The following is a 20,292-nucleotide window of genomic DNA, read 5'->3' as shown; positions in this document are numbered from 1 at the left end:
GGCCACTGCCCTCCCCGTCCGTGTGCCCCCCCCTGCTGTCACCGTCCCTCTGTGTCCCCCTCCCCAGCCCTTGTATTTATTGGAGCCTCTCGGGGGGTGGCTCCACACACTCACAATAAATCACCACGGCCTCTCAAAAACAATTTTTTTTCAGGTCCAAAGGAGGCAACTGGGCTGGTGAAAGGACTCGAGCACAGACCCTAAGAAGAGAGGCTGAGGGAGCTGGGGGTGTTGAGGCTGGAGAAGAGGAGGCTCAGGGGAGACCTCATCACTCTCTCCAACTCCCTGAAAGGAGGTTGGAGCCAGGGGGGGGTTGGGCTCTTTTCCCAGGCAACTCTCAGCAAGACAAGAGGGCACAAGAGGTCTCAAGTTGTGCCAGGGGAGGTTTAGGTTGGACATTAGAAAGAATTTCTTTCTGGAGAGGGTGCTCAGCCATTGGAATGGGCTGCCCAGGGAAGGGGTGGATTCTCCATCCCTGGAGATATTTCAAAAGAGCCTGGATGTGGCACTCAGTGCCATGGGCTGGGAACCACGGGGGGAGTGGAGCAAGGGTTGGACTTGATGAGCTCTGAGCTCCCTTCCAACCCAGCCAGTTCTATGATTCTATGAATCTATGTATTCCAGTTTATGTAAATTATACTTACATCACTTGCAATATTTCGAGATGCTTTAGCAGCAATAATAGGAATGGCATCTGGTTTCAGATCATATCCCTTGGCAATGGTTTTTTTCCACTCTGCTTTGTAGTTAGCCTTGTAGGGAAAAAAGAGAATGAGTTTGCCACGTTACGAGCAAATTAAACACAGTTGTTTAAGCCCATTTTTTTATCATAGGCATAGGAATCCAAATATTCAGTATAATCTGTGCAACTGCAAGAAAAGCAATGTTTACCTGCATATGAACTAGAGTTATATTATGATAAATAAATATACTACAAAGATAGGAGAGTCCCTCAAGACAGTTTAATTCATGCAGCTAAAATCATTAACTCCATAAGTATTCTTTGCAGTTTTTATGTGGAAAATCTTACCAGTGGCATTCCCTTTTTCTGTTGTCTCAACTCTTAGAAATTTTTTTCCTGTTAGCTTAAAAATCAGGCCTTATGGTCTTAAATGACAGAAGAGAGCAGCCTAGCTGATGGGTTTCTTTAGCAATTAGCATCTGGACAGACAAATAATATTTCAAGGCTTTCACAAGATGGGGTTAAAGCAGATGTCAGCTTTTACCTAGTTCCTGGGGGCTTGGTAACTCCCCCAGAAAATGTAATATCATGAAGAAAATAAAAGTGATGTTATCAGTGGAGACCTTTATGGTGCTGGATGGATGCAAGGAGTGACAGAGAGCAGACTGGTAGCTGAAGAGCAGAAAAGGGCATTGCTGTCTTTCCACTGGATGAGTTTTCTTTGAAAGCCCAGCAGCAGGAAGCAAGATACAGAGAACATCTACTGCTTGTCTATGCAATGTGTTTTGGATAAAAGCCTATGACATAAGCCTCCAAACCCCTAGGAATTTGATAAGAAGTCATGCTGGGTGCCTCATTCAGTCTGTCCAAGGAGTTTGGCAATAAAGCCCCAAAACGAGTTTCTGTTCCTGTTTAAAAATCTGCCTAGCAAGCACAAAACTGGAAATTTAGCTGAATTCAGAGCTTGTGTTTCTATATTCAGTATCAATGCATGAAGAAATAAAAGTTACTGTTTCTATTAAGTGAATGCCAAAAAAAAAATATGTTATTGAACCATTGGTTATATGCTCACATCACTCAAATTGAAGGCGTTGACTCTGGCTTGAATAAACTGAGGAACATCAGCATCCAAGGTGTATTTATGTTTTACTTTTTCACCCTCTTGCTTGTATGCTCTCTGCAAGGAAAAATAAAGAAGTTGACAAGTACAGGATAGACAAGGAGTGTTAAGAAAGAAAATGCAACAATGTTTAATTCATGGCAACAAGTTGCTATTTTTTAAAGTTTTTTTAAAATTGAACATCTATAGATGGAATATCAGACAGTAACATGGAAATCATAAATGTGCTTTAAGAAAATAAAATCACTATGTTGTATCAAGAATGAAAGATTTCTTACATCACTCAGTTGCTTGGTGTTGTGCTGAGCTAAAACCATTGGCATTGAATCTGTTACACTTGTAAATTTAATGGTGTCAGGATGCTGACGATATTTCTTTTCATTCAAGGCATCTCCAGCTTTTTTTGCTTTCTCTACATCAAGTGAGCCAAGGGGGATCCAGCCAATGCCTTTCATCCAGTTGTTATAATCTGATTTGTATACATTCTGAGAAGGGAGGGGAAAAAAATGTTTTAAAATTTAGGAATGAGAAAAAAAAAAACCAAACAATTCAAGGACTTCTCCTGGGTCTTCACAGTTTTAGCTTGAGGCATCTCCAAAAAATTCCTGCTCACATGAGGTTTTACTTACATCACTCTGAATCTCCATCATATTTTTGGAGAGCTCCACACTCATTGCATCTGGCAAATAAGTATAGTGGTGTATGAGGTTCTTGTAATTATTGTTGCTGATAATCTCTTGAGCCTTCTTGGCACCTACAACATTGACCATATCCAGTGGAATGTTGTACTTAGTTTTTGTTTTCTCATAATCTTTCTTGTACTCTCGCTCAGACTGCATCTTGGCTACGTTCATATAATGAACAAGTTTGGGATCATCTTGGAGGCTCCTGAAGCCAATGAGTTTGCCCTTGGAAAGCTCATAGGCTTTTTTGTAGTTAACCTGTTTGAATATAAATAAAACACAGAGATTATCAGCTTAGGTGTAGTCACTTAACAATAAGTAAGTTAAAAGCAAAGGCTACCCCTTTGCTTTCCACAAAGAGGATCCCTCACATTTAATACATCTTAATAAAACCAGACATAAATCTCTTTACAATTCACTACTAATTATCTTTCTGAGGAGTGTTATCTCACTGGTACTGATCACAAGTGGGACAGGAGTCTTAAAATATTAAGGCACTCCCATGAGGCCATCTCCAAGAATTTACCCAAACCTTAGTGATGTCCTAGAGCCTTTCATCTCTTTTATGATCAAGCCTATAATTAAGGACAGAGAGAATTAAGGGGTTTGTGGCTCCCAGAGTGTCACCACTGACCTGCTCCTCATGATTTACCTTCAAGTACAAGACAGGCTGTTTATTCACAGAGCATGACACACTGAAACAGCCTTTTCCCAATGTAATTATGCATTAGAGAAGAAATAAAACACCAGTAAGAGTATTCCTGTGTTAAATATGTCCAGTAACATGCTCAAAAAAGGCAATTAAGAAGTTAATCTTCTGATATCCTTAATAAACATAACTGCAAATGTTAAGTAAACTCTTTTGGATTCAACAGTTCCTTCCAGAAGGATGTACTTACATCACTAACAGCCTGCCTGGCAGCCTTGGCAGCTTGGATAGGAATAGCATCAGTTTTTAGATCATATCCCTTTGATTTTAATTCTTCCAAACCCGCTTTGTAACAGTTCTAGAAGAAAAGGTGAATTTCAAATTAATTGCTTCAAGCTACCAGAAACTTCATATTGTGAGTTTGAACCCCTGGCTTCAAACTGAACTTACATCACTGATGTTGTAGGCATTAACTTTAGCCTGGATAAACTGGGGCACATCTGGAGGGAGGTGGTACTTGTGAATGATTTCTTCACCTTTGGATTTATACTCTATCTGCAAAGAAAAATGAAGAAAGCAGTTTAGGAGTTCTGTGTTTATGGATTGCAAATGCTAAATAACAAGGAGTGACACAGCTTAAAGGTCTCGTGCTGCCTGACTCACAAAGACAGAGATGAAACCCTGCTCCTTGACAAGTGAGGGGTGTAAACCCCATGGACTTAACTGGTGCAGAACAGATTTAAGAGTGATGGGCAGAAACAGAACCACAGCCATGTGCTCTACAGCTGGCCAGGAACAGCCACTTCAGCTAAAACCCCTCTCACTTCTAGGTGGTCTCTGGGTGATCTCCCACTGGAACAGAACTGTGAGTGCACAGAAATGTTGAGTGTGTGCACATTCACCTGCACACCCATTGCAGGTGTTCTCCTCCAACTGGATGACAGGGTGAAGGTGGCCACAGTGCAGCAACTGGTAACACCAGAGTGAAGCACCATGTTTTCTGAGCTTACTAAATTGGTAACACCAGAGTGAAGCACCATGTTTTCTGAGCTTACTAAATTGGTAACACCAGAGTGAAGCACCATGTTTTCTGAGCTTACTAAATTGGTAACACCAGAGTGAAGCACCATGTTTTCTGAGCTTACTAAATTGGTAACACCAGAGTGAAGCACCATGTTTTCTGAGCTTACTAAATTGGTAACACCAGAGTGAAGCACCTTGTTTTCTGAGCTTACTAAATTGGTAACACCAGAGTGAAAGCACCTTGTTTTCTGAGCTTACTAAATTGGTAACACCAGAGTGAAAGCACCATGTTTTCTGAGCTTACTAAATTGGTAACACCAGAGTGAAGCACCATGTTTTCTGAGCTTACTAAATTGGTAACACCAGAGTGAAGCACCTTGTTTTCTGAGCTTACTAAATTGGTAACACCAGAGTGAAGCACCATGTTTTCTGAGCTTACTAAATTGGTAACACCAGAGTGAAGCACCATGTTTTCTGAGCTTACTAAATTGGTAACACCAGAGTGAAGCACCATGTTTTCTGAGCTTACTAAATTGGTAACACCAGAGTGAAAGCACCTTGTTTTCTGAGCTTACTAAATTGGTAACACCAGAGTGAAGCACCATGTTTTCTGAGCTTACTAAATTGGTAACACCAGAGTGAAGCACCATGTTTTCTGAGCTTACTAAATTGGTAACACCAGAGTGAAAGCACCTTGTTTTCTGAGCTTACTAAATTGGTAACACCAGAGTGAAAGCACCATGTTTTCTGAGCTTACTAAATTGGTAACACCAGAGTGAAAGCACCATGTTTCTGAGCTTACTAAATTGGTAACACCAGAGTGAAAGCACCATGTTTTCTGAGCTTACTAAGTTGGTAACACCAGAGTGAAGCACCATGTTTCTGAGCTTACTAAATTGGTAACACCAGAGTGAAAGCACCTTGTTTTCTGAGCTTACTAAATTGGTAACACCAGAGTGAAAGCACCATGTTTCTGAGCTTACTTACATCACTCAGCTGCTTGGTATTGATCTCTGCTTGCTTCTGTACTGGAGAGTCAGTCACTTGAGTAAACTTGGTTTGATCAGGGTGTTTTTTGTAGGTGTGCTGAGGGAAAATAATAAACATATTGGCAGAAAATGCATATAAGGAAAGCTATTCTATAAGACAGTAGCTGAGAGAGCAGTTATGGCATGCATGCAGATCACACTGCCATGCACAGTGTTCTCATCTTAATTTCTAACAGAATCAGAGAGCAACTGGATTTCTGAAAGATTTTTAAAGTATTAGTGTAAAGAGTTTATGTAAAGTATTAATTTTTAGTATTTAATTAAGTATTTAAAATTTAGTATTAATTAAAGATTTAACGTGAAGTATTAATGTAAAAAGATTTTTAAAGTATTAATGTAAAGAGTTTATGTAAAGTATTAACTTTTAGTATTTAAGTATTTAAAATTTAGTATTAATTATTTAATGTGAAGTATTAATGTAAAAAGATTTTTAAAGTATTAATGTACAGTTTATGTAAAGTATTAATTTTCAGTATTTAAGTATTTAAAATTTAGTATTAATTAAAGATTTAATGTGAAGTATTAATGTAAAAAGATTTTTAAAGTATTAATGTAAAGAGTTTATGTAAAGTATTAATTTTTCGTATTTAATTAAGTATTTAAAATTTAGTATTAAAGATTTAATGTGAAGTATTGATGTAAAAAGATTTTTAAAGTATTAATGTAAAGATTTTATGTAAAGTATTAATTTTTAGTATTTAATTAAGTATTTAAAATTTAGTATTAATTAAAGATTTAATGTGAAGTATTAATGTAAAAAGATTTTTAAAGTATTAATGTAAAGATTTTATGTAAAGTATTAATTTTTCGTATTTAATTAAGTATTTAAAATTTAGTATTAATTAAAGATTTAATGTGAAGTATTAATGTAAAAAGATTTTTAAAGTATTAATGTAAAGATTTTATGTAAAGTATTAATTTTTAGTATTCAAGTATTTAAAATTCAGTATTAATTAAAGATTTAATGTGAAGTATTAATGTAAAAAGATTTTTAAAGTATTAATGTAAAGAGTTTATGTAAGGTATTAATTTTTAGTATTTAATTATTTAAAATTTAGTATTAATTAAAGATTTAATGTGAAGTATTAATGTAAAAAGATTTTTTAAGTATTAATGTAAAATATCTTGAATAGGTTGATAAATATTAAAAGGTACAACCTACATTATAATTATTATGTACACTATAGTATATACATTTTAGTACAGTACATACAAATATGCATTTTAAGTATTTTCCACAAATTGATATCTAAAATTACTATAAAAAAATAACTAAAGGACTTTTAAAGGATTAATGCAAAAATATGTTGTTTTAAGCAGGTAAAGCTGGAGGTTCATTCTTCATTTTGGTACTGTTCCTCTTATTTTATATTGTATTTATTAGGAAAAAAAAAAGATTGTGCTATATCTGTTTTGGTCACTAGATGTCACAAAAGGCTCTAAAATACAGATTAGCATGGTTTGGTTTTTTTCAAGACACAGATGTTAATAAGGGCAAATGAAAAGTCATTGAAGGGGAATCACTCTCAATTTTTACACACCTCAGAAGCAGACACTCTGCATGTAACTGGCTATTTGATACCAACTACTGTCCTGTACTTACATCTTTATACTGCTCCAAATTCTTAATAGCTTCATACTCCTGAGTTATGGTCTGAGGGAAGTAGCATTTTGTCTTTTCCTCTTCATAGTCTGCTCTGTAATTTTTCTAGGGATAAAATCAACACTGAGTGAGAACCTGTAACAGAGCTTTCTCTGAAATTAAAATATGATGGTGAAAACAGAATGGTTGCCACACTTACATCACTCTTCATGGCCTCAACTTTCATACAGTGTATGTGATGTGGGTCCTCAAAGCTGCCCAAATAGTGTCCCAAAATATTCTTCTGATATGCATCTTTATATTTGATCTGGAAAAACAATCACAAGCTGATAAATAAAAGTAGTCAAGGATGTCAGGACCAAGCAGCATAACATAAATCAAATACATACATCACTAAAATTCTTCAGAGCAGAATCAGTCTGGAACTTGGGTGTGTCACAGTAATTTATACTGCTTCCTTTTGCTTGCTCATAGGCTTCTTTGTACAATTTCTGTAAAAGAAAACAATGTCACATAATGCAGCAGATTTCACTGCAACTCACAACACATGAAAAATCACAAAACTCTGAAATGATTGCAAAGAAAAGCTTTCCCTTAAGATTAAAAAAGAGGTGGCACTTTTTTCCCAACTATTTAAAAAAAAAAAAACAAAAAAACACACAACTTATTTTAGTGACTCTTAGGTTTGTAAGGGAAGACAGAGGGATCTGCCCAATGGTTTCTGAACTTCTGACACTGAGAAATATGCAGCCATTTTCCATACAGATGAAAATAACCAAAAGAGAGAAATCCAGAGAGCCATTACAGTGAGTGACCAGAATACAATCCTTAAGAACATGCAAAAGCACCACACATTCTATTATCAGCATCAGCTGAAGTTCCTTAAAACAGTGAGGGCAGAACTGTCACTTTGTGATCCATTTTCCACAGAGACCTAAATGAACTATACAGAGATTAGGTATCCTCATAACATGCCACATACTAAGAGATCCAAAGGGGAATCCTTGTGAAGAAATGACAGATTGCTTTTATTGTACATGACTGAAAAGCATTCAGCTGTGCTTTGGTAATACTTACATCACTCAGAATATTTCCTGCAGCTTTTAATTGCCTTAGCAATGGGTTCTCTGTAGCAGGAAGCACATTGTAGTCTGCAATAGCTTTGTTCTTTTCATAGTCTGCCCTGTATTTTTTCTTTCCAAAGAATAAAGACAAAAAAGGATGAGGTTTTAAAATCAGTATTAATAAAGCTAAACACTCAATAACCTATATCCATCTTGAAGCTTCCAGGAAAATTTCCCCAGCTTTCTAACTTAGGATTTATGATGGCAAAGGGCCATGAAAGGCACTCAGACCAGAGGAGTGCATGGATGGTGAGAGGGGAGGCATCCATCAGAATGTCAGAAGACAAATGAGAGGTGTTTAGTAGATGTCCCCACTTCTAAGCCCCTCTCCAGACACTGTATTTGTTCAGATAACAGTCAGAATCTCAGAACAGTCAGATTCTCACAAGTTACTGGCATGAGATTGTCTTGGCTGATGCTCATACCACTGCAGCAAATGCAGAAGCCAGACCAGTCCTGCATCTGGACAGAAGATGGGCCAGCACAGTACCACTGAGTCACACCCAGCAAGGATGAGTAAGTTTGAAAATACTGAGCCAGAATCAGCTTTAAGTTGGTCCTGGTTCCCAGTGATGGGTTTTTCTGTCCAAAACTCAGGCAGCACATGTAACTTACCTTACTGACATTATCTGACACTCTCTTGTTAGCCTCGTATTCTGGGGTTTCAGTCTGCATAAAGTAGATTTGGTCTTTCATGTTTTCAAAGTCTTCCTGGTATTTTCTCTGTTAGGAAGAGAAAGGAACAGATAACCATGCATCAAATGCACTTACATTATAAATCAGCCCATCTGCAAAGTGGCTCCCAGCAACAGGACTAGTGGAACAGGCAAAAAAAAAATCAGTATTTTCCCATGTTAACATAAACAGAGGAAAAAGCTCTTCAACCCAAGATCTTCTGAAGAATTCACTTACCATACTTAGATTTTCTGCATTCATTTTTGCAACTGCAATATCATAGCATGGAGTTTGACTCCACTTGCCTCGGATCTTGTTTTTATAGTCCTCATGATAAATAACCTATAAGGAAACCAAAAAATAAAATTTAATCCCCAAGCTACAGCTCGATTTTCACCTGACAGTTTTGGTTTTACCAGTCTTCCTTTTAAAGTTGCTTTAGATTTTACATCTACCTTAAAACCATTTTATCAGTTATTGTCAAAGACACCTTAAGTATGGTGTTTTCAATATGGTTCAAGAAATATTCTCTAAATTAAGTACTACTTCCTTTCACCTTTCAAACAGGCTCATTGCAATAATTTATTAGTGGTTTTCCAGCCATGAGTCAATACTGTAACTCTCTAATTGTAAGCAGCAGGTAATTTGCAATACACAGCAATAAAACCATGCATGTCTTCTTCACAATAACTAAATTCTGAACTGAATTTAAATCCTACTTTATCTTACAAGACTGTGTGACTTGGTTCCAGTTACCTCAGCAAACACTGGTCTAATGGCTTGACACTGGAATGAAGATTTAGAATCTATTCTGTGCAGCTGAGCAAAGAAACTTCTCAGCAAAATGGGGATAATCCTTGTAAGCAAGTAATTTACTCCAAAACTAGATACATATTTACATGTCATTATTTACATTTAAGAGAAGAGCAAAATGGATACTATTTACTATCTTCGCCTGTAAATGCAGAAAGTGTAAAGTGGGAGAAAAAAAAAAACAAGAAAAAAAAGAAAAGGAAAAAAAAAAAGAGCAATGTGTGTATGGTAGAAGCAGAAGAGTTTTGTGTAAACTTGAATTCACTGACAAGAATAAAGTTTTGCCTTTCACCTCAGACTTGGCTGGATTTTCTCTGAGGCACCTGGGAAAGAACAGAACTGAAAATCTAAGGGGGCTTCAGATAGGCTCCTGTCTTTTCTTTTGTTTTCCCCTTTTTTAGGTACCTCTTTGCCTCTCTAACTCCACAAGAGAGGTTTCTGGAGAGAGAAGAGTACTGCATTTACTCACATCACTCAGCTGCCTTGTCACTTTCTTGGCTTGCTCCACATCAGGTGGATCTGCCAGACAAGTGTATTTAGATTTTCTCTCATCATGTCCCTTTTTGTAGACAATCTGAAAATACAAAAGAAGTAAACATTTCCAGTACCTACCAACTCAAGCATTTACCCTTAACTCTGCCAGCACCACCATTAACAAAAGTAGTTCTGTGCACAGCTACTGCAGCATAAACTCTTTTAGTCAATGAATTCTGGAGCTCTATGAAAATGTCTCTTGAGAAGAGACAGGGAAAAAAAAAAAAACAGTTCCCTGGAAAAGTTTTCAAGCATATTACTCTGTTGCTCCTGACAAGAATGGACAATTGGACTCCTGGGCAACTGTAAAATTCACTGAAATCTTTGAGCAAGACCTGAAATCCTTGGTTGAGCTCTGTTTAACTAAGTATCAGCAAATCACACAGCCTCACAAATTTCTGATTTTCTTACCACTGTTTTAGGCAGACAGATCTGTAGACCCCCAGTAGTGAACTGGGCTTGCAGCCAGACTTGAGAGTTTCTCCATGCATTTTGGGTGATTCTCAAGGTCTTCTTACTGATTAACTCAGAAGCTCTTTAATAAATTAAGTATTTCATTCATTCATTCATAATCCAGCAAGCAACTAGCAACAGATTGATACTATAAAGAAACAGCACTGCTATCAGAGCTATCACTGCAAACCTATCACTTTTTTCTTCTGATCCATTATGAAGTGTTTATATCCAGTCAAAGGCCACTACAAACTCCACCAAGTGACACCCTAGCAGTGACCCAGCTGCCAGTCAGGCTTTGATACTTACATCACTCAGAGTCTTCTGAGCCTCTGCCACCCTTCTGAGCTCTGGGCTGTCATTGTATGGATAGAACAAAGCTTTATCTTCTTCCCACTCTTCAGTATAGAGTTTCTAAATCACAGAAAAGTGCCAAAATACTCATCATTAATTAATCTCCAACTTAGAATGTTTCTTGCACTTCAGCTGCCTAGATTTGTGATTTTTAAAAATTTTTTTTCTTACCTTGCTGAACATCGCTGTGTTTTTTATTGCATTCACAAGCTCTGGGGCATCAGGGGGGAGCAGGTATTTGTCTTTATTTTCCTCCCAGTTCTGTTTATATAATACCTGGAAGGGAAGATCAGCATGTTGGTTAGTCTGCCATTAGAAAAATGTTTACTGTTGTGACAAAACAACCTGCTCTAAAGATTATTTTAAGTGAAAGTTACCTTGAGACAGTGACATTTGAAGACACCAGTTGGAAACATTTGAGATTGTGTTTATGCCTGATTTATTAACTTCCCTGCCACCTCTCCCTCTGCTTCTAAATAAACATTGCTTTAGTGCCCTAAACTTAAAACTTTGTTTATATCAGGAAGCCCATGATCCACTGAAGTTCAGAACCTTGCCAGAACATCAAAAATCCCTCACCTTGCTGACTTGCTGTGACACCTTCTTTGCATGTTCTATATCCTTGGCCTTTTCATCCACGTGGCAAATAGTCCTGGCAGCTTCCCCAGCCATGCGGTATTTAACCTGGATCAATGCACAACAAAAAATACTCCATTTTACAGCAAAAACAGACAGTTTTTTTTTTTTTTTAAAACAACAGAATATTAACACTGTGACACTTAATTCTCTAAGAACCCAAACCCTGAATTCAACAAAGCACTTAGGACTGGTTGTTCCTTAGAAACAAAGTCTGTGGACACGAATGAGTTTTGGTAATTAATTAAGAAAGAAATGCAGCTTTTGGAGTCAGACCTTTGAAAGTGTCTAACTCTGTAATTAGAGTTCTTTCTAAGAGTGTGTGTAATGAAGAGCAAAAGATGCCCTGTGCCATGCATTTCCTGACCATGTGAACACTAACAAGCTGTGCCAGACCCAGATCAGTGCCATGGCAAACAAGCAGCTTGGGCACCCAATCCCCCTGATGCCCCCCAGGCTGCCAGCAAGCTCTGTGGATGCTGCAGTACATTTCCTGATTAATTAACCTCATCCAGGAGTGGAGTAAAAGGTCCTACACACTCAGCTGAGCAGCAGGTAGGTGACCACCCCCTCAGATTTTTCCCATTTCTAGGAAATCAACCCTCCCTGTTACTGTGAGAAGAATCAAGAAGCTTTTCCAATGTGGATTTTGTTTTCCCAAGCTGTGAGGTGTACTGAAAAAAAAGTAGACTAGTGCTGCTTAAAAGACAGAGGGGTGGATGAGCTAAAATAATAATAACATATATATAATTTATTATTTTTCTTGTGACAATTGATACCTACCTCACTGAGCTGGTCTTGAACTTTCTTGATTCTCCGAATTTCTGGGGTATCACTTGTGGAAGCATATGGCTTCCCTTTCTCTTTCATAAATTTTTCTTTGTACTTGTTCTGAAATAAAATAATGAGAAATATAATTAACACATATTCTACAGCTCTGGAAGAATTGTACGTAGCAATTACAGATTTATTTACCTGGTTTGTACAGGAATTTGGGAAAGATTATTCAATAATATAAACTATTACTCAATCATATTTGCAGGATTATGATGATTTTAGACCTCCATCCATCTGACACAATAGAAAATCCATTTCTAACTTTAGTTTGGTTCAGATCATCTCTAATTGATTATATTCTCATTAGAAGCTTGGTATTGATAAATTCAGTTATTTGCTTCAGTATCCAAGGATAAGGAAAATCTGTGGGTGAGGGTAGCAGCCCCAGACCAATAATCTCAGGTATAGAGACCACTGGTAGGTAATATACATTAAAATTTAGGAAAGGAGATCCAATGGTGCTTAAGAATTACCTAATGCACTTAAACAAGAAGCAGGCAAGTGAGTGGCTAATTCCAAGCAAATGACACAAATACACAGCATGCAATGAGGTATAGGAGACCAAATAGTAGTGTGAAAGTTTGCAATAATACCTATTAAATATATTTAAAGTTGGTGTTCCTCAAGAAATAAAAGGCCTGTGAACAATTTACCTCACTGAATAGTTCCTTCATTTTATTGCTGTGTTCCAGATAAGGTGTCAGAAACTTAGATGTGTCCACTTTTGTCCTTATTGTCTTCTTTCTGGCTGGAGCTGCTCCATCCTCAGCAGGTTTTTCATGCTTAGTGGTGTAAGTGGTGGTTGTAGGACCTGAGACGTCTTTGCTAATGGTCTCAGTGATCTCAGTGACCACCTGGGAATACAGAAAAAAAAATAAAATTACTTGCTTCATAACTGAAAAACATCTTGATGATGAGTATTTTTTACCTCCCCTATGTGCTAAAGGATGCTCAGTTCTTATCCAGGAATCACCTGTGAGATAGAAAATCAGTGGCACTTTGCTTCTAACTAAACTTCTAATTAAATGGTTAATGGCATTAACCATTATGCATACTATATATCACCCAACCTAAAAAAAAAACCCACAAGGGATAAACTGACTGGATGATTTCTGTATCAAACTCATGGAATCATTCCCCAGAGGAGCTGGGATTTCTGTTGTGTCTGTTCTAAATGATTAACATTCCCTGAAGATGTTGTTTATCAACGTATTCACACTGTAAGCAATAACTGTATTAATGATTCTAATTGACATAATTTAAAAATAACCATCATGAATTAAAAATGTGCTTGAAAAAATCACCTGAATAAGTGGCAAGGTTTTTTTCAGATCAGTTCGTGTTATGAGAAAAAAAAAAAAAAGTGCCTTTGAAAGGGAATGCATAAAGCTCAGATGTCTGGTAGCTGTTTGCATTAGGATGAGACAAACCAGAAAACATGTCAAGCACTAAATATTAAAGTGAGGAATATACATAATTTATATAACAGAAGGTTTGTTTACTTTGTGAACATTAACTGCATCTCACTAGTGCTATGCCAGGATGCTCTTAGTTACTTCAGCACCACCACAAGCTTCTGTCTTCAAACTCTTTTCAAAAATGCAAGTGTTCATCTAAGTTTGGGCACTGAAAGCACTGGAGAATTTGAAACTTGCCAAGGTGAACATTGTGAAAAACACCACCTGCTGCTGAGTTTACAACAAACCAGTGAAGCTGTGTGCTTTTCTTAGTGCATTATGCATTAATGGCATTCATATGTATACATCATGCAGCCTCACAGGGACCTTTACCTCATATGGTTCACCCTCCTCAATAACAGTCTCTTCAACGTAGTACTATTGAAAAAAAGAAAAGAAAATAATAATTATTAGGCCAGATCGTATGGAATAGAAGCCTCTGTTAAGCTGTTTTAAAAAACCATTTCTGGAGACACAGGGCTGTAGTTCATAGGTATCTTAGGTATCTATGTAGTCACATCTGCATGCTTGGTAATTCTGAACATCTGTTGAGTTTCAGCATTAATGGTTGGATGTTTTTCCATACATTCCTCAGTCAAGGCACTAATGAAGGATCACTATCTAATCTTACCTGCAAGAGGGAAGATAATGATAACCATGAGAAAGAACCAGTTTTCAAAAAATAAAAAAAGAAAAAGGATTTTTCCAAGTGCATGGTAGCACACTGGGAGAACTACAGTAGGTTTCTGTCTGATGTTGCCCTCAGAGTTGTTCCTACCTATAGATCCTTGAACAACACCAAGAGTTACTGGCTGCAACTTGAGCTAAAGTTCACCCAAGCATGTAGGAATGGTGTTAATAATGTTCCTCCTGTGTGACCTGACCAAAATGACTGCATGATTCCTGCCTTCTCCATCCTGACAGCCACCATCCATCACCCCTTGAGCCAGGGCCTCAAGCTAGCATTCCTTCCTTGCTTTTCCTGAAGGTGCTGTCACCCTCTTCCTCACCTCTGATGGTGCAAAGCCTGCTGACTGGTTCACAGAATCCCAGAATGTTTGGGTTGGAAGAGACTCCAAGCTCATCCAGTCCAACCTTTGGCCAACACCACAGTCAATACTAAACCCTGTCCTTAAGGACCAGCTCCAAATGCCTTTTAAATACCTCCAGGGGTGGGGACTCTACCACTGTCCTGGGCCATTCCAATGCCTGACAACCCTCTGAGGGAAAAAATATTTCCTACCATCAGGCTGACCCTCCCCTGGCGCAGCTTCCATCCATTCCCTCTGCTCCTATCCCATCCCTCAGGAGCAGAGGCTGTTTCCCTCCTCACTCCAAGCTCCCTTCAGGCAGTAGCACAGAGCCATCAGGTCTCCTCTCACCTCCTCTTCTCCAGACCAAACACCCCCAGTTCCTCAGCTCCTCACACGATTTGTGCCCCAGGCCCTTCAGCACCTTTGTTGCCCTTCCCTGGACACCTCCAGCACCTCTCTGGCCCTCCTGTACTGAGGTGCCCAGAGCTGAACACAGTGCTCAAGCTGAGGCCCCACAAGAGCTGAGTACAGGGTGATGGTCACCTCCCTGTCCCTGCTGGCCACTGAGTTCCTCACACAAGCCAGGATGCCACCTTGGCCACCTGCACACACTGCTGACTCATGTTGAGTTGACCGCCACCCAACACCCCCAGGTCTGTTTCCACCTCACAGCTCTCCAACCACACTTCCCCAGGTCTGTAGCTCCCCGTGGGGTGGTTCTGACCCCTGTGCCAGACCTGGCATTTGGCCTCACTAAACCTCACACCATTAATCTTGGCCCATTAGTCCAACCTCTCCCGGTCCCACTGTAAGGCTTCCCTCCCCCCAGCAGATCCACACAGCCACCCCGTTTGGTGTCTTCTGACAGACTCCATCACCGATTTGTTGTGCACCTGAGGGATCTCCACCAGATCACTCTGGAGACCCAACAGGAACCACTTCCCTGCCTTACAGTGCTCGCTGGCTTCACTCCTTGCCTAGCAGCTTCTTCCCCTTCACTTTTCCTCACAGCTCTGGAGCTGGAGATGTCTCTGGTCGGAGCAAACACAGAGCCCGCCATGGCCATGGCCACCCCTCTCCTGAGGAGATGTTTGCAGCCACGGCACAGAGCACCACGTACACCCCAACCAGAGTGTTGTGTCCACTTCTGGAGCTCCCAGCACCAGAAGGACACGGAGATGTTGGAGAAAGTCCAGAGGAGGCTATGGAGATGCTGGGAGGGCTGGAGCAGCTCTGAAGCCAGGCTGAGAGAGTTGGGGGTGTTCAGCCTGGAGCAGAGAAGGCTGCAATGGGGACACCTTAGAGCACCTTCCAATGCCTGAAGGGGCTCCAGGAAAGCTGGGGAGGGACTTGGGACAAGGACCTGGAGGGATGGGATGAGGATGGCTTTGAGCGGGGAGATTGAGATGAGCTCTGAGGGAGAAATCATTTACTGTGAGCGTGGCGAGACCGAGGTTGCCCAAGAAGCTGTGGCTGCCCCATCCCTGGCAGTGCTCAAAGCCAGGTGGGACGGGGCTTGGGAGCCCGTGGGAGGTGTCCCTGCCCATGGCTGGGCGGGTTGGAACTGGGCGAGCCTCGAGGTCCCTTCACACCCAAGCCGTTCCCTCGGTCCATAAAATGGCGGCCACACGGTGGCGCCATCGCCGCATGTGGCAACCGGGCCGGGCTGAGACATCGCCCTCTGCCTCTCGCCGCTGCTCAATGAAGAAGAATATCACCTAAAACGTAGCAAATTGCTGCGATTTTATTGAAGAAGGTGCATAACTTGCCACAGACTTCTCCGAGAGGAGAAAGCATCAAAAACACTGTTTTCACCTTAGAGAATCTCCTTGGCAATTGCACGCTCGGGGTGATGAGCTCAAACTGCGGCAACGGAAAGGCCTTTGGACCGAGCCGTTAAAAATAATTTTAAAAAATCCAATTCGAACTTAAGCCCTTTCCCAAAACTTGTTGCTCCAAGTTAGGCTCACACAACCATCCCGTGGTTCTGCTGCCCATTGGGAGGTTCCGAGGCCATTCCTGTGTCCCAATTCCCACCAAGCCTCGAGTAACTCTGCAAAGTTAGCAAAGATCTGGGCCATTGACTGGGGGTTTTTTGCTCATAACTCCAGTGCAATTCAAAACAGGATCTTAAAACCCACAGTGTTTGCTTGGCCACTTGTCATTCAGCAGTAATTTTGTGTTCTTTCTGAAGATGAGTTTCTGGTAGAACTCTTTACAACAGGCAATTCAAACTGGAAGGGGAAATCCAGTTGAGAAAACTCTGGAAAGGCCCAAGCTGACTTAAAATTGTACCAGATGGTGTTTTTCCTGTCTCATTTAACTTCTCACTATGAACACCTTGAGGATGGCAACTAAAGCAGCACCACCTTGGTCTGTTCAAGGGATGTGGTTACAGGAAAGCAGTCGGAGAAAATCAAAAACAAAGAATGAAACGGAGCTGTGTAGACAAAAAGCCCAACGTGCCAAAGTTCCGACAGCGAGAAATACACATTGATGGCAAATAAATGTGCATTTTGCTACAGAGAGCACTTACTGCTCAAGAAGCAAAAAGGCAATTGTGAGTAAGGTGTCAATAGGAAACTTAATGAAGGACTGGTGTCTTTGTACCTGGGTGGTACATTAGCTTTAAAAAGAACTTTATGAACAGTGACACTTCTTTTCCAAAACACATTTAACCAATTTGACTGGCAAGCCATTTCATTTTATTGTAACATCTATAAAGTCAGCAGCCAGGACTCAGTACTCTAAGACTGCCTGAAACCAACTGTGCATTGAATTTAGCATGGAGATAAAGAGTTGGGGGAAGTCTACATTTGTACTATCTTCTTCTTTTCCTCAAATGCTGAGGAATTTGTTACCATTAGTTATGTATTTCATACCATGAGGCCGTTCCACAATAGTAATAATGCAACAGGTTAGACCACAGTGTTTGTTAACCCCCTGTACAGTTTCCATGGCAAAGTCATTATTCCAAGGGTACTTCCTCATAAAAGCAAACTGCAGGTTCCTCATTCCTGGGGATTCTTTTAACCAAATTACTGAGACTAAATAATTAGGTGTATAACTGTGAGTTTCAACAAACTATTGGCAAATTAATCCCTGATGCATCTCCATGGTTATCTCCAGGTGTTGGTCAAAGCCCAACTCTGCATTTTCTGAGGCTGGTGAATGGTCCCTTGGTGGCACAAAACTGCTGTGTGCCTGCATGGCAGTGGGCACAGAGGCAAGGTTAGAGAGTGGCCTCTAAAGTCATCCCCTCCAGCATGGATTGGATGCCAGAGGGCAAGCTGGGAGGGAAAAGAGATGGCCCACTGCATCTATAATTATGCAGAAGAGTAATCACATAACCTTGCAATGGGGGAGTGGGAGGGTTACAATCCCTTTTTAAACTGAGAAACTATGATAGGAACCAGGGAGACTCTTGTTAGTGTTAATTTAATATATATCTAATCATACCCTGATTTGCAGAGAGAAAGCAGCAAGCAACCACCTATGCTCAGGAGCAACATCTCATAAAACTGATGAATATATTCATTCACAAGGCAGGAAATTATTATTTCTACTTTCAGGTTTTCTCTTACCTCCACAACTTCCTCATATTCTTCTTCCTCCATTTTGAGGGTTCTCTTTTGTCTCTCCCCCACTCACTGGTCACGCAGCAAATGAAAGGGTGAATATACAGTATTAGTTTAAGACTGAAAGTACTATGAAAAGCAACTAATTAAGTTAATAAAACACCTGTGTCCATCTGAACCAATTTACCAATGGTCAACAGTCTGATCACCATCAAATTATGGTGAAGTTGCTGGATAATTAATGAAAGAATTTGAACAACAAAGAGAATTAAAGTTGGGATCTGGCATTACTTTGTTTTTAACCAACGTGGGGAAGCACTGTGTTCTGTTTCAAACATAAGGATATAAATCACAATTTAGGACAAATACTTTATTCTAATAGTAATAGTAAATATTAATAGTAAACCTATATTGGAATTTAATTGATGTTAAAAAGAAAAATCAGAGGAAGAATTTTTTATTTTTTTTTTTTTGGTCATTATAACAAAATTATTTTGAGGTTTTTTTGTGACCAATATATGCTATTTAAATTCTGTTATTCAAGCTCCTGTTTGCATGGAAGCTTTATCTGTATATTTTACTATATCCATTCACAAGTAGAAGCACAGAAATCAGGAAAAGATGGTAAATATGACCTTAGGTTAATGATGCACTTTCTGTCTTCCCAGCATTAGCCTATATGGATGCTCTGGGATTTTGGTTTGGGTTGTTTTTTTTTTTAGCTCTTGTGCCTTTTTTCTCTGTATTTCTTCAGACCTGGAAAATATGAGAACCCACAGAGTTGGCCGGATTACAAAGCACAGGCTACTGTCAAAACCTTTAGATGAATTAATTAACACAATGATTTTGCTATGAGGCAAAGGTATAATTTTTCCCCCAGAGCCCACAGTCCTGTTTCTAATGTTGGGAGGGGATGAGGCTTGGGAACAGCTGCTCCTGAGCCCAAAGATATTTGCCATGTAAGCTAATACTGCCGTGACGGGGGGGTTTTGTTTAGCTGCCTAAACTGCAATTCCTTCTGAGGCAAGTGAAGTCTGGTAATGCAGGTTAAATATAGGAACACTGAGCACTCTGCCTTTTTAGTTCCAATGCGTTGAGAAAAACTGTCCTGTCCCCCCCCCCCCCAAAAAAAAAAAAAAAAAAAAAAAAATTAAATTAAATTTGTTAAAGCAGCTATTAAAATGGTTCGAGAATAACTCGATTCACAAATGGTGTTTTGGGTGGACAAGGAGCCCAATGTTTAAGAATAAACCCAAGAAGCAGGGATTGGGTATAAGGATCCAATCCATACAAACTGTCACCATTACACTTCCAAAACAGCTCCAGGTCCTTTCCTCTCACTGCAATTTGCAACTCATCAGCCAGACAAAAAATGGGATTCCCATGGGCAAGGCATGACAACTGCTCCAAAAAAAACTACAGAGCCAGGAAACAGCTCAACATCCCACTCTAAAATCAGAGGACAAATGTCATGAAAATGGTCTTACCAGCACCATCCAGTAAATATCCTTAGGAGCAAAGCCTCTCCAGCCTTCCCTCCAGAGCAGCAGAGGATGAGCAAGCCTGGTGCATGGGCTCCTAATTACACACGTGGCTGACACAGCCAATCTGGCTCCAGCCCGCTCCAATTTCAGCCCTAAATATACTTGGTGACCCCAGAGGAGGCCACCTGTTCACAGCACCATGAAGGAAAAGGGAGCTGAGGAAACCCAAAACACAGCAGAACCTGACTGAGCTTCACCAGGACTGCTGAAACAGATCCCTGGCAAATCCAAGGGAGCACTGAGATGGGAAAAACATGCACATCTTCTTCCCTCAGAGTTGATATTATTATTATTTTTATTTATTCATTTATTATTATTATTATTAAACTTGAATTGACACTGATAAGTTTCATTTATCTACTTGCATTCCTACCAGAATAAAACCATACAAGTTCAAGAATCTCTGGACACTTCAGAGGAAGGAGAGAGGAGTCTGGATGCCAA

The 20,292-nt window shown here is 39.7% G+C and overlaps 1 protein-coding gene across 1 annotated transcript in view; it reads right to left on the bottom strand.

Moving 5' to 3' along the window:
* The window catches only part of NEB (nebulin), a 109,713-nt gene extending 89,812 nt beyond the window's left edge, over window positions 1–19,901 (bottom strand). Inside the window, exons 1-23 of the mRNA XM_071746364.1 lie at window positions 19,792–19,901; window positions 18,940–19,060; window positions 18,299–18,376; window positions 14,026–14,067; window positions 12,889–13,089; window positions 12,182–12,289; window positions 11,342–11,446; window positions 10,934–11,038; window positions 10,718–10,822; window positions 9,891–9,995; window positions 8,846–8,950; window positions 8,549–8,656; window positions 7,887–8,003; window positions 7,199–7,300; window positions 7,009–7,116; window positions 6,810–6,914; window positions 5,145–5,243; window positions 3,585–3,689; window positions 3,385–3,492; window positions 2,432–2,743; window positions 2,081–2,287; window positions 1,755–1,859; window positions 645–752 (exon numbers count right to left, since the gene is read on the bottom strand). Coding sequence (XP_071602465.1) covers window positions 645–752; window positions 1,755–1,859; window positions 2,081–2,287; window positions 2,432–2,743; window positions 3,385–3,492; window positions 3,585–3,689; window positions 5,145–5,243; window positions 6,810–6,914; window positions 7,009–7,116; window positions 7,199–7,300; window positions 7,887–8,003; window positions 8,549–8,656; window positions 8,846–8,950; window positions 9,891–9,995; window positions 10,718–10,822; window positions 10,934–11,038; window positions 11,342–11,446; window positions 12,182–12,289; window positions 12,889–13,089; window positions 14,026–14,067; window positions 18,299–18,343 — 2,505 coding nt within the window. The 5' untranslated portion in view covers window positions 18,344–18,376; window positions 18,940–19,060; window positions 19,792–19,901. The remainder of the gene's footprint in view (window positions 1–644; window positions 753–1,754; window positions 1,860–2,080; window positions 2,288–2,431; window positions 2,744–3,384; window positions 3,493–3,584; window positions 3,690–5,144; window positions 5,244–6,809; window positions 6,915–7,008; window positions 7,117–7,198; window positions 7,301–7,886; window positions 8,004–8,548; window positions 8,657–8,845; window positions 8,951–9,890; window positions 9,996–10,717; window positions 10,823–10,933; window positions 11,039–11,341; window positions 11,447–12,181; window positions 12,290–12,888; window positions 13,090–14,025; window positions 14,068–18,298; window positions 18,377–18,939; window positions 19,061–19,791) is intronic.
* Window positions 19,902–20,292: the final 391 nt, after the last annotated feature.

Source organism: Heliangelus exortis, chromosome 6, assembly GCF_036169615.1.
Source record: "Heliangelus exortis chromosome 6, bHelExo1.hap1, whole genome shotgun sequence".
NCBI lineage: Eukaryota > Metazoa > Chordata > Aves > Apodiformes > Trochilidae > Heliangelus > Heliangelus exortis.
Note: the sequence above shows the minus strand (reverse complement) of the source record. Positions and strands in the feature narration are given on the sequence as shown.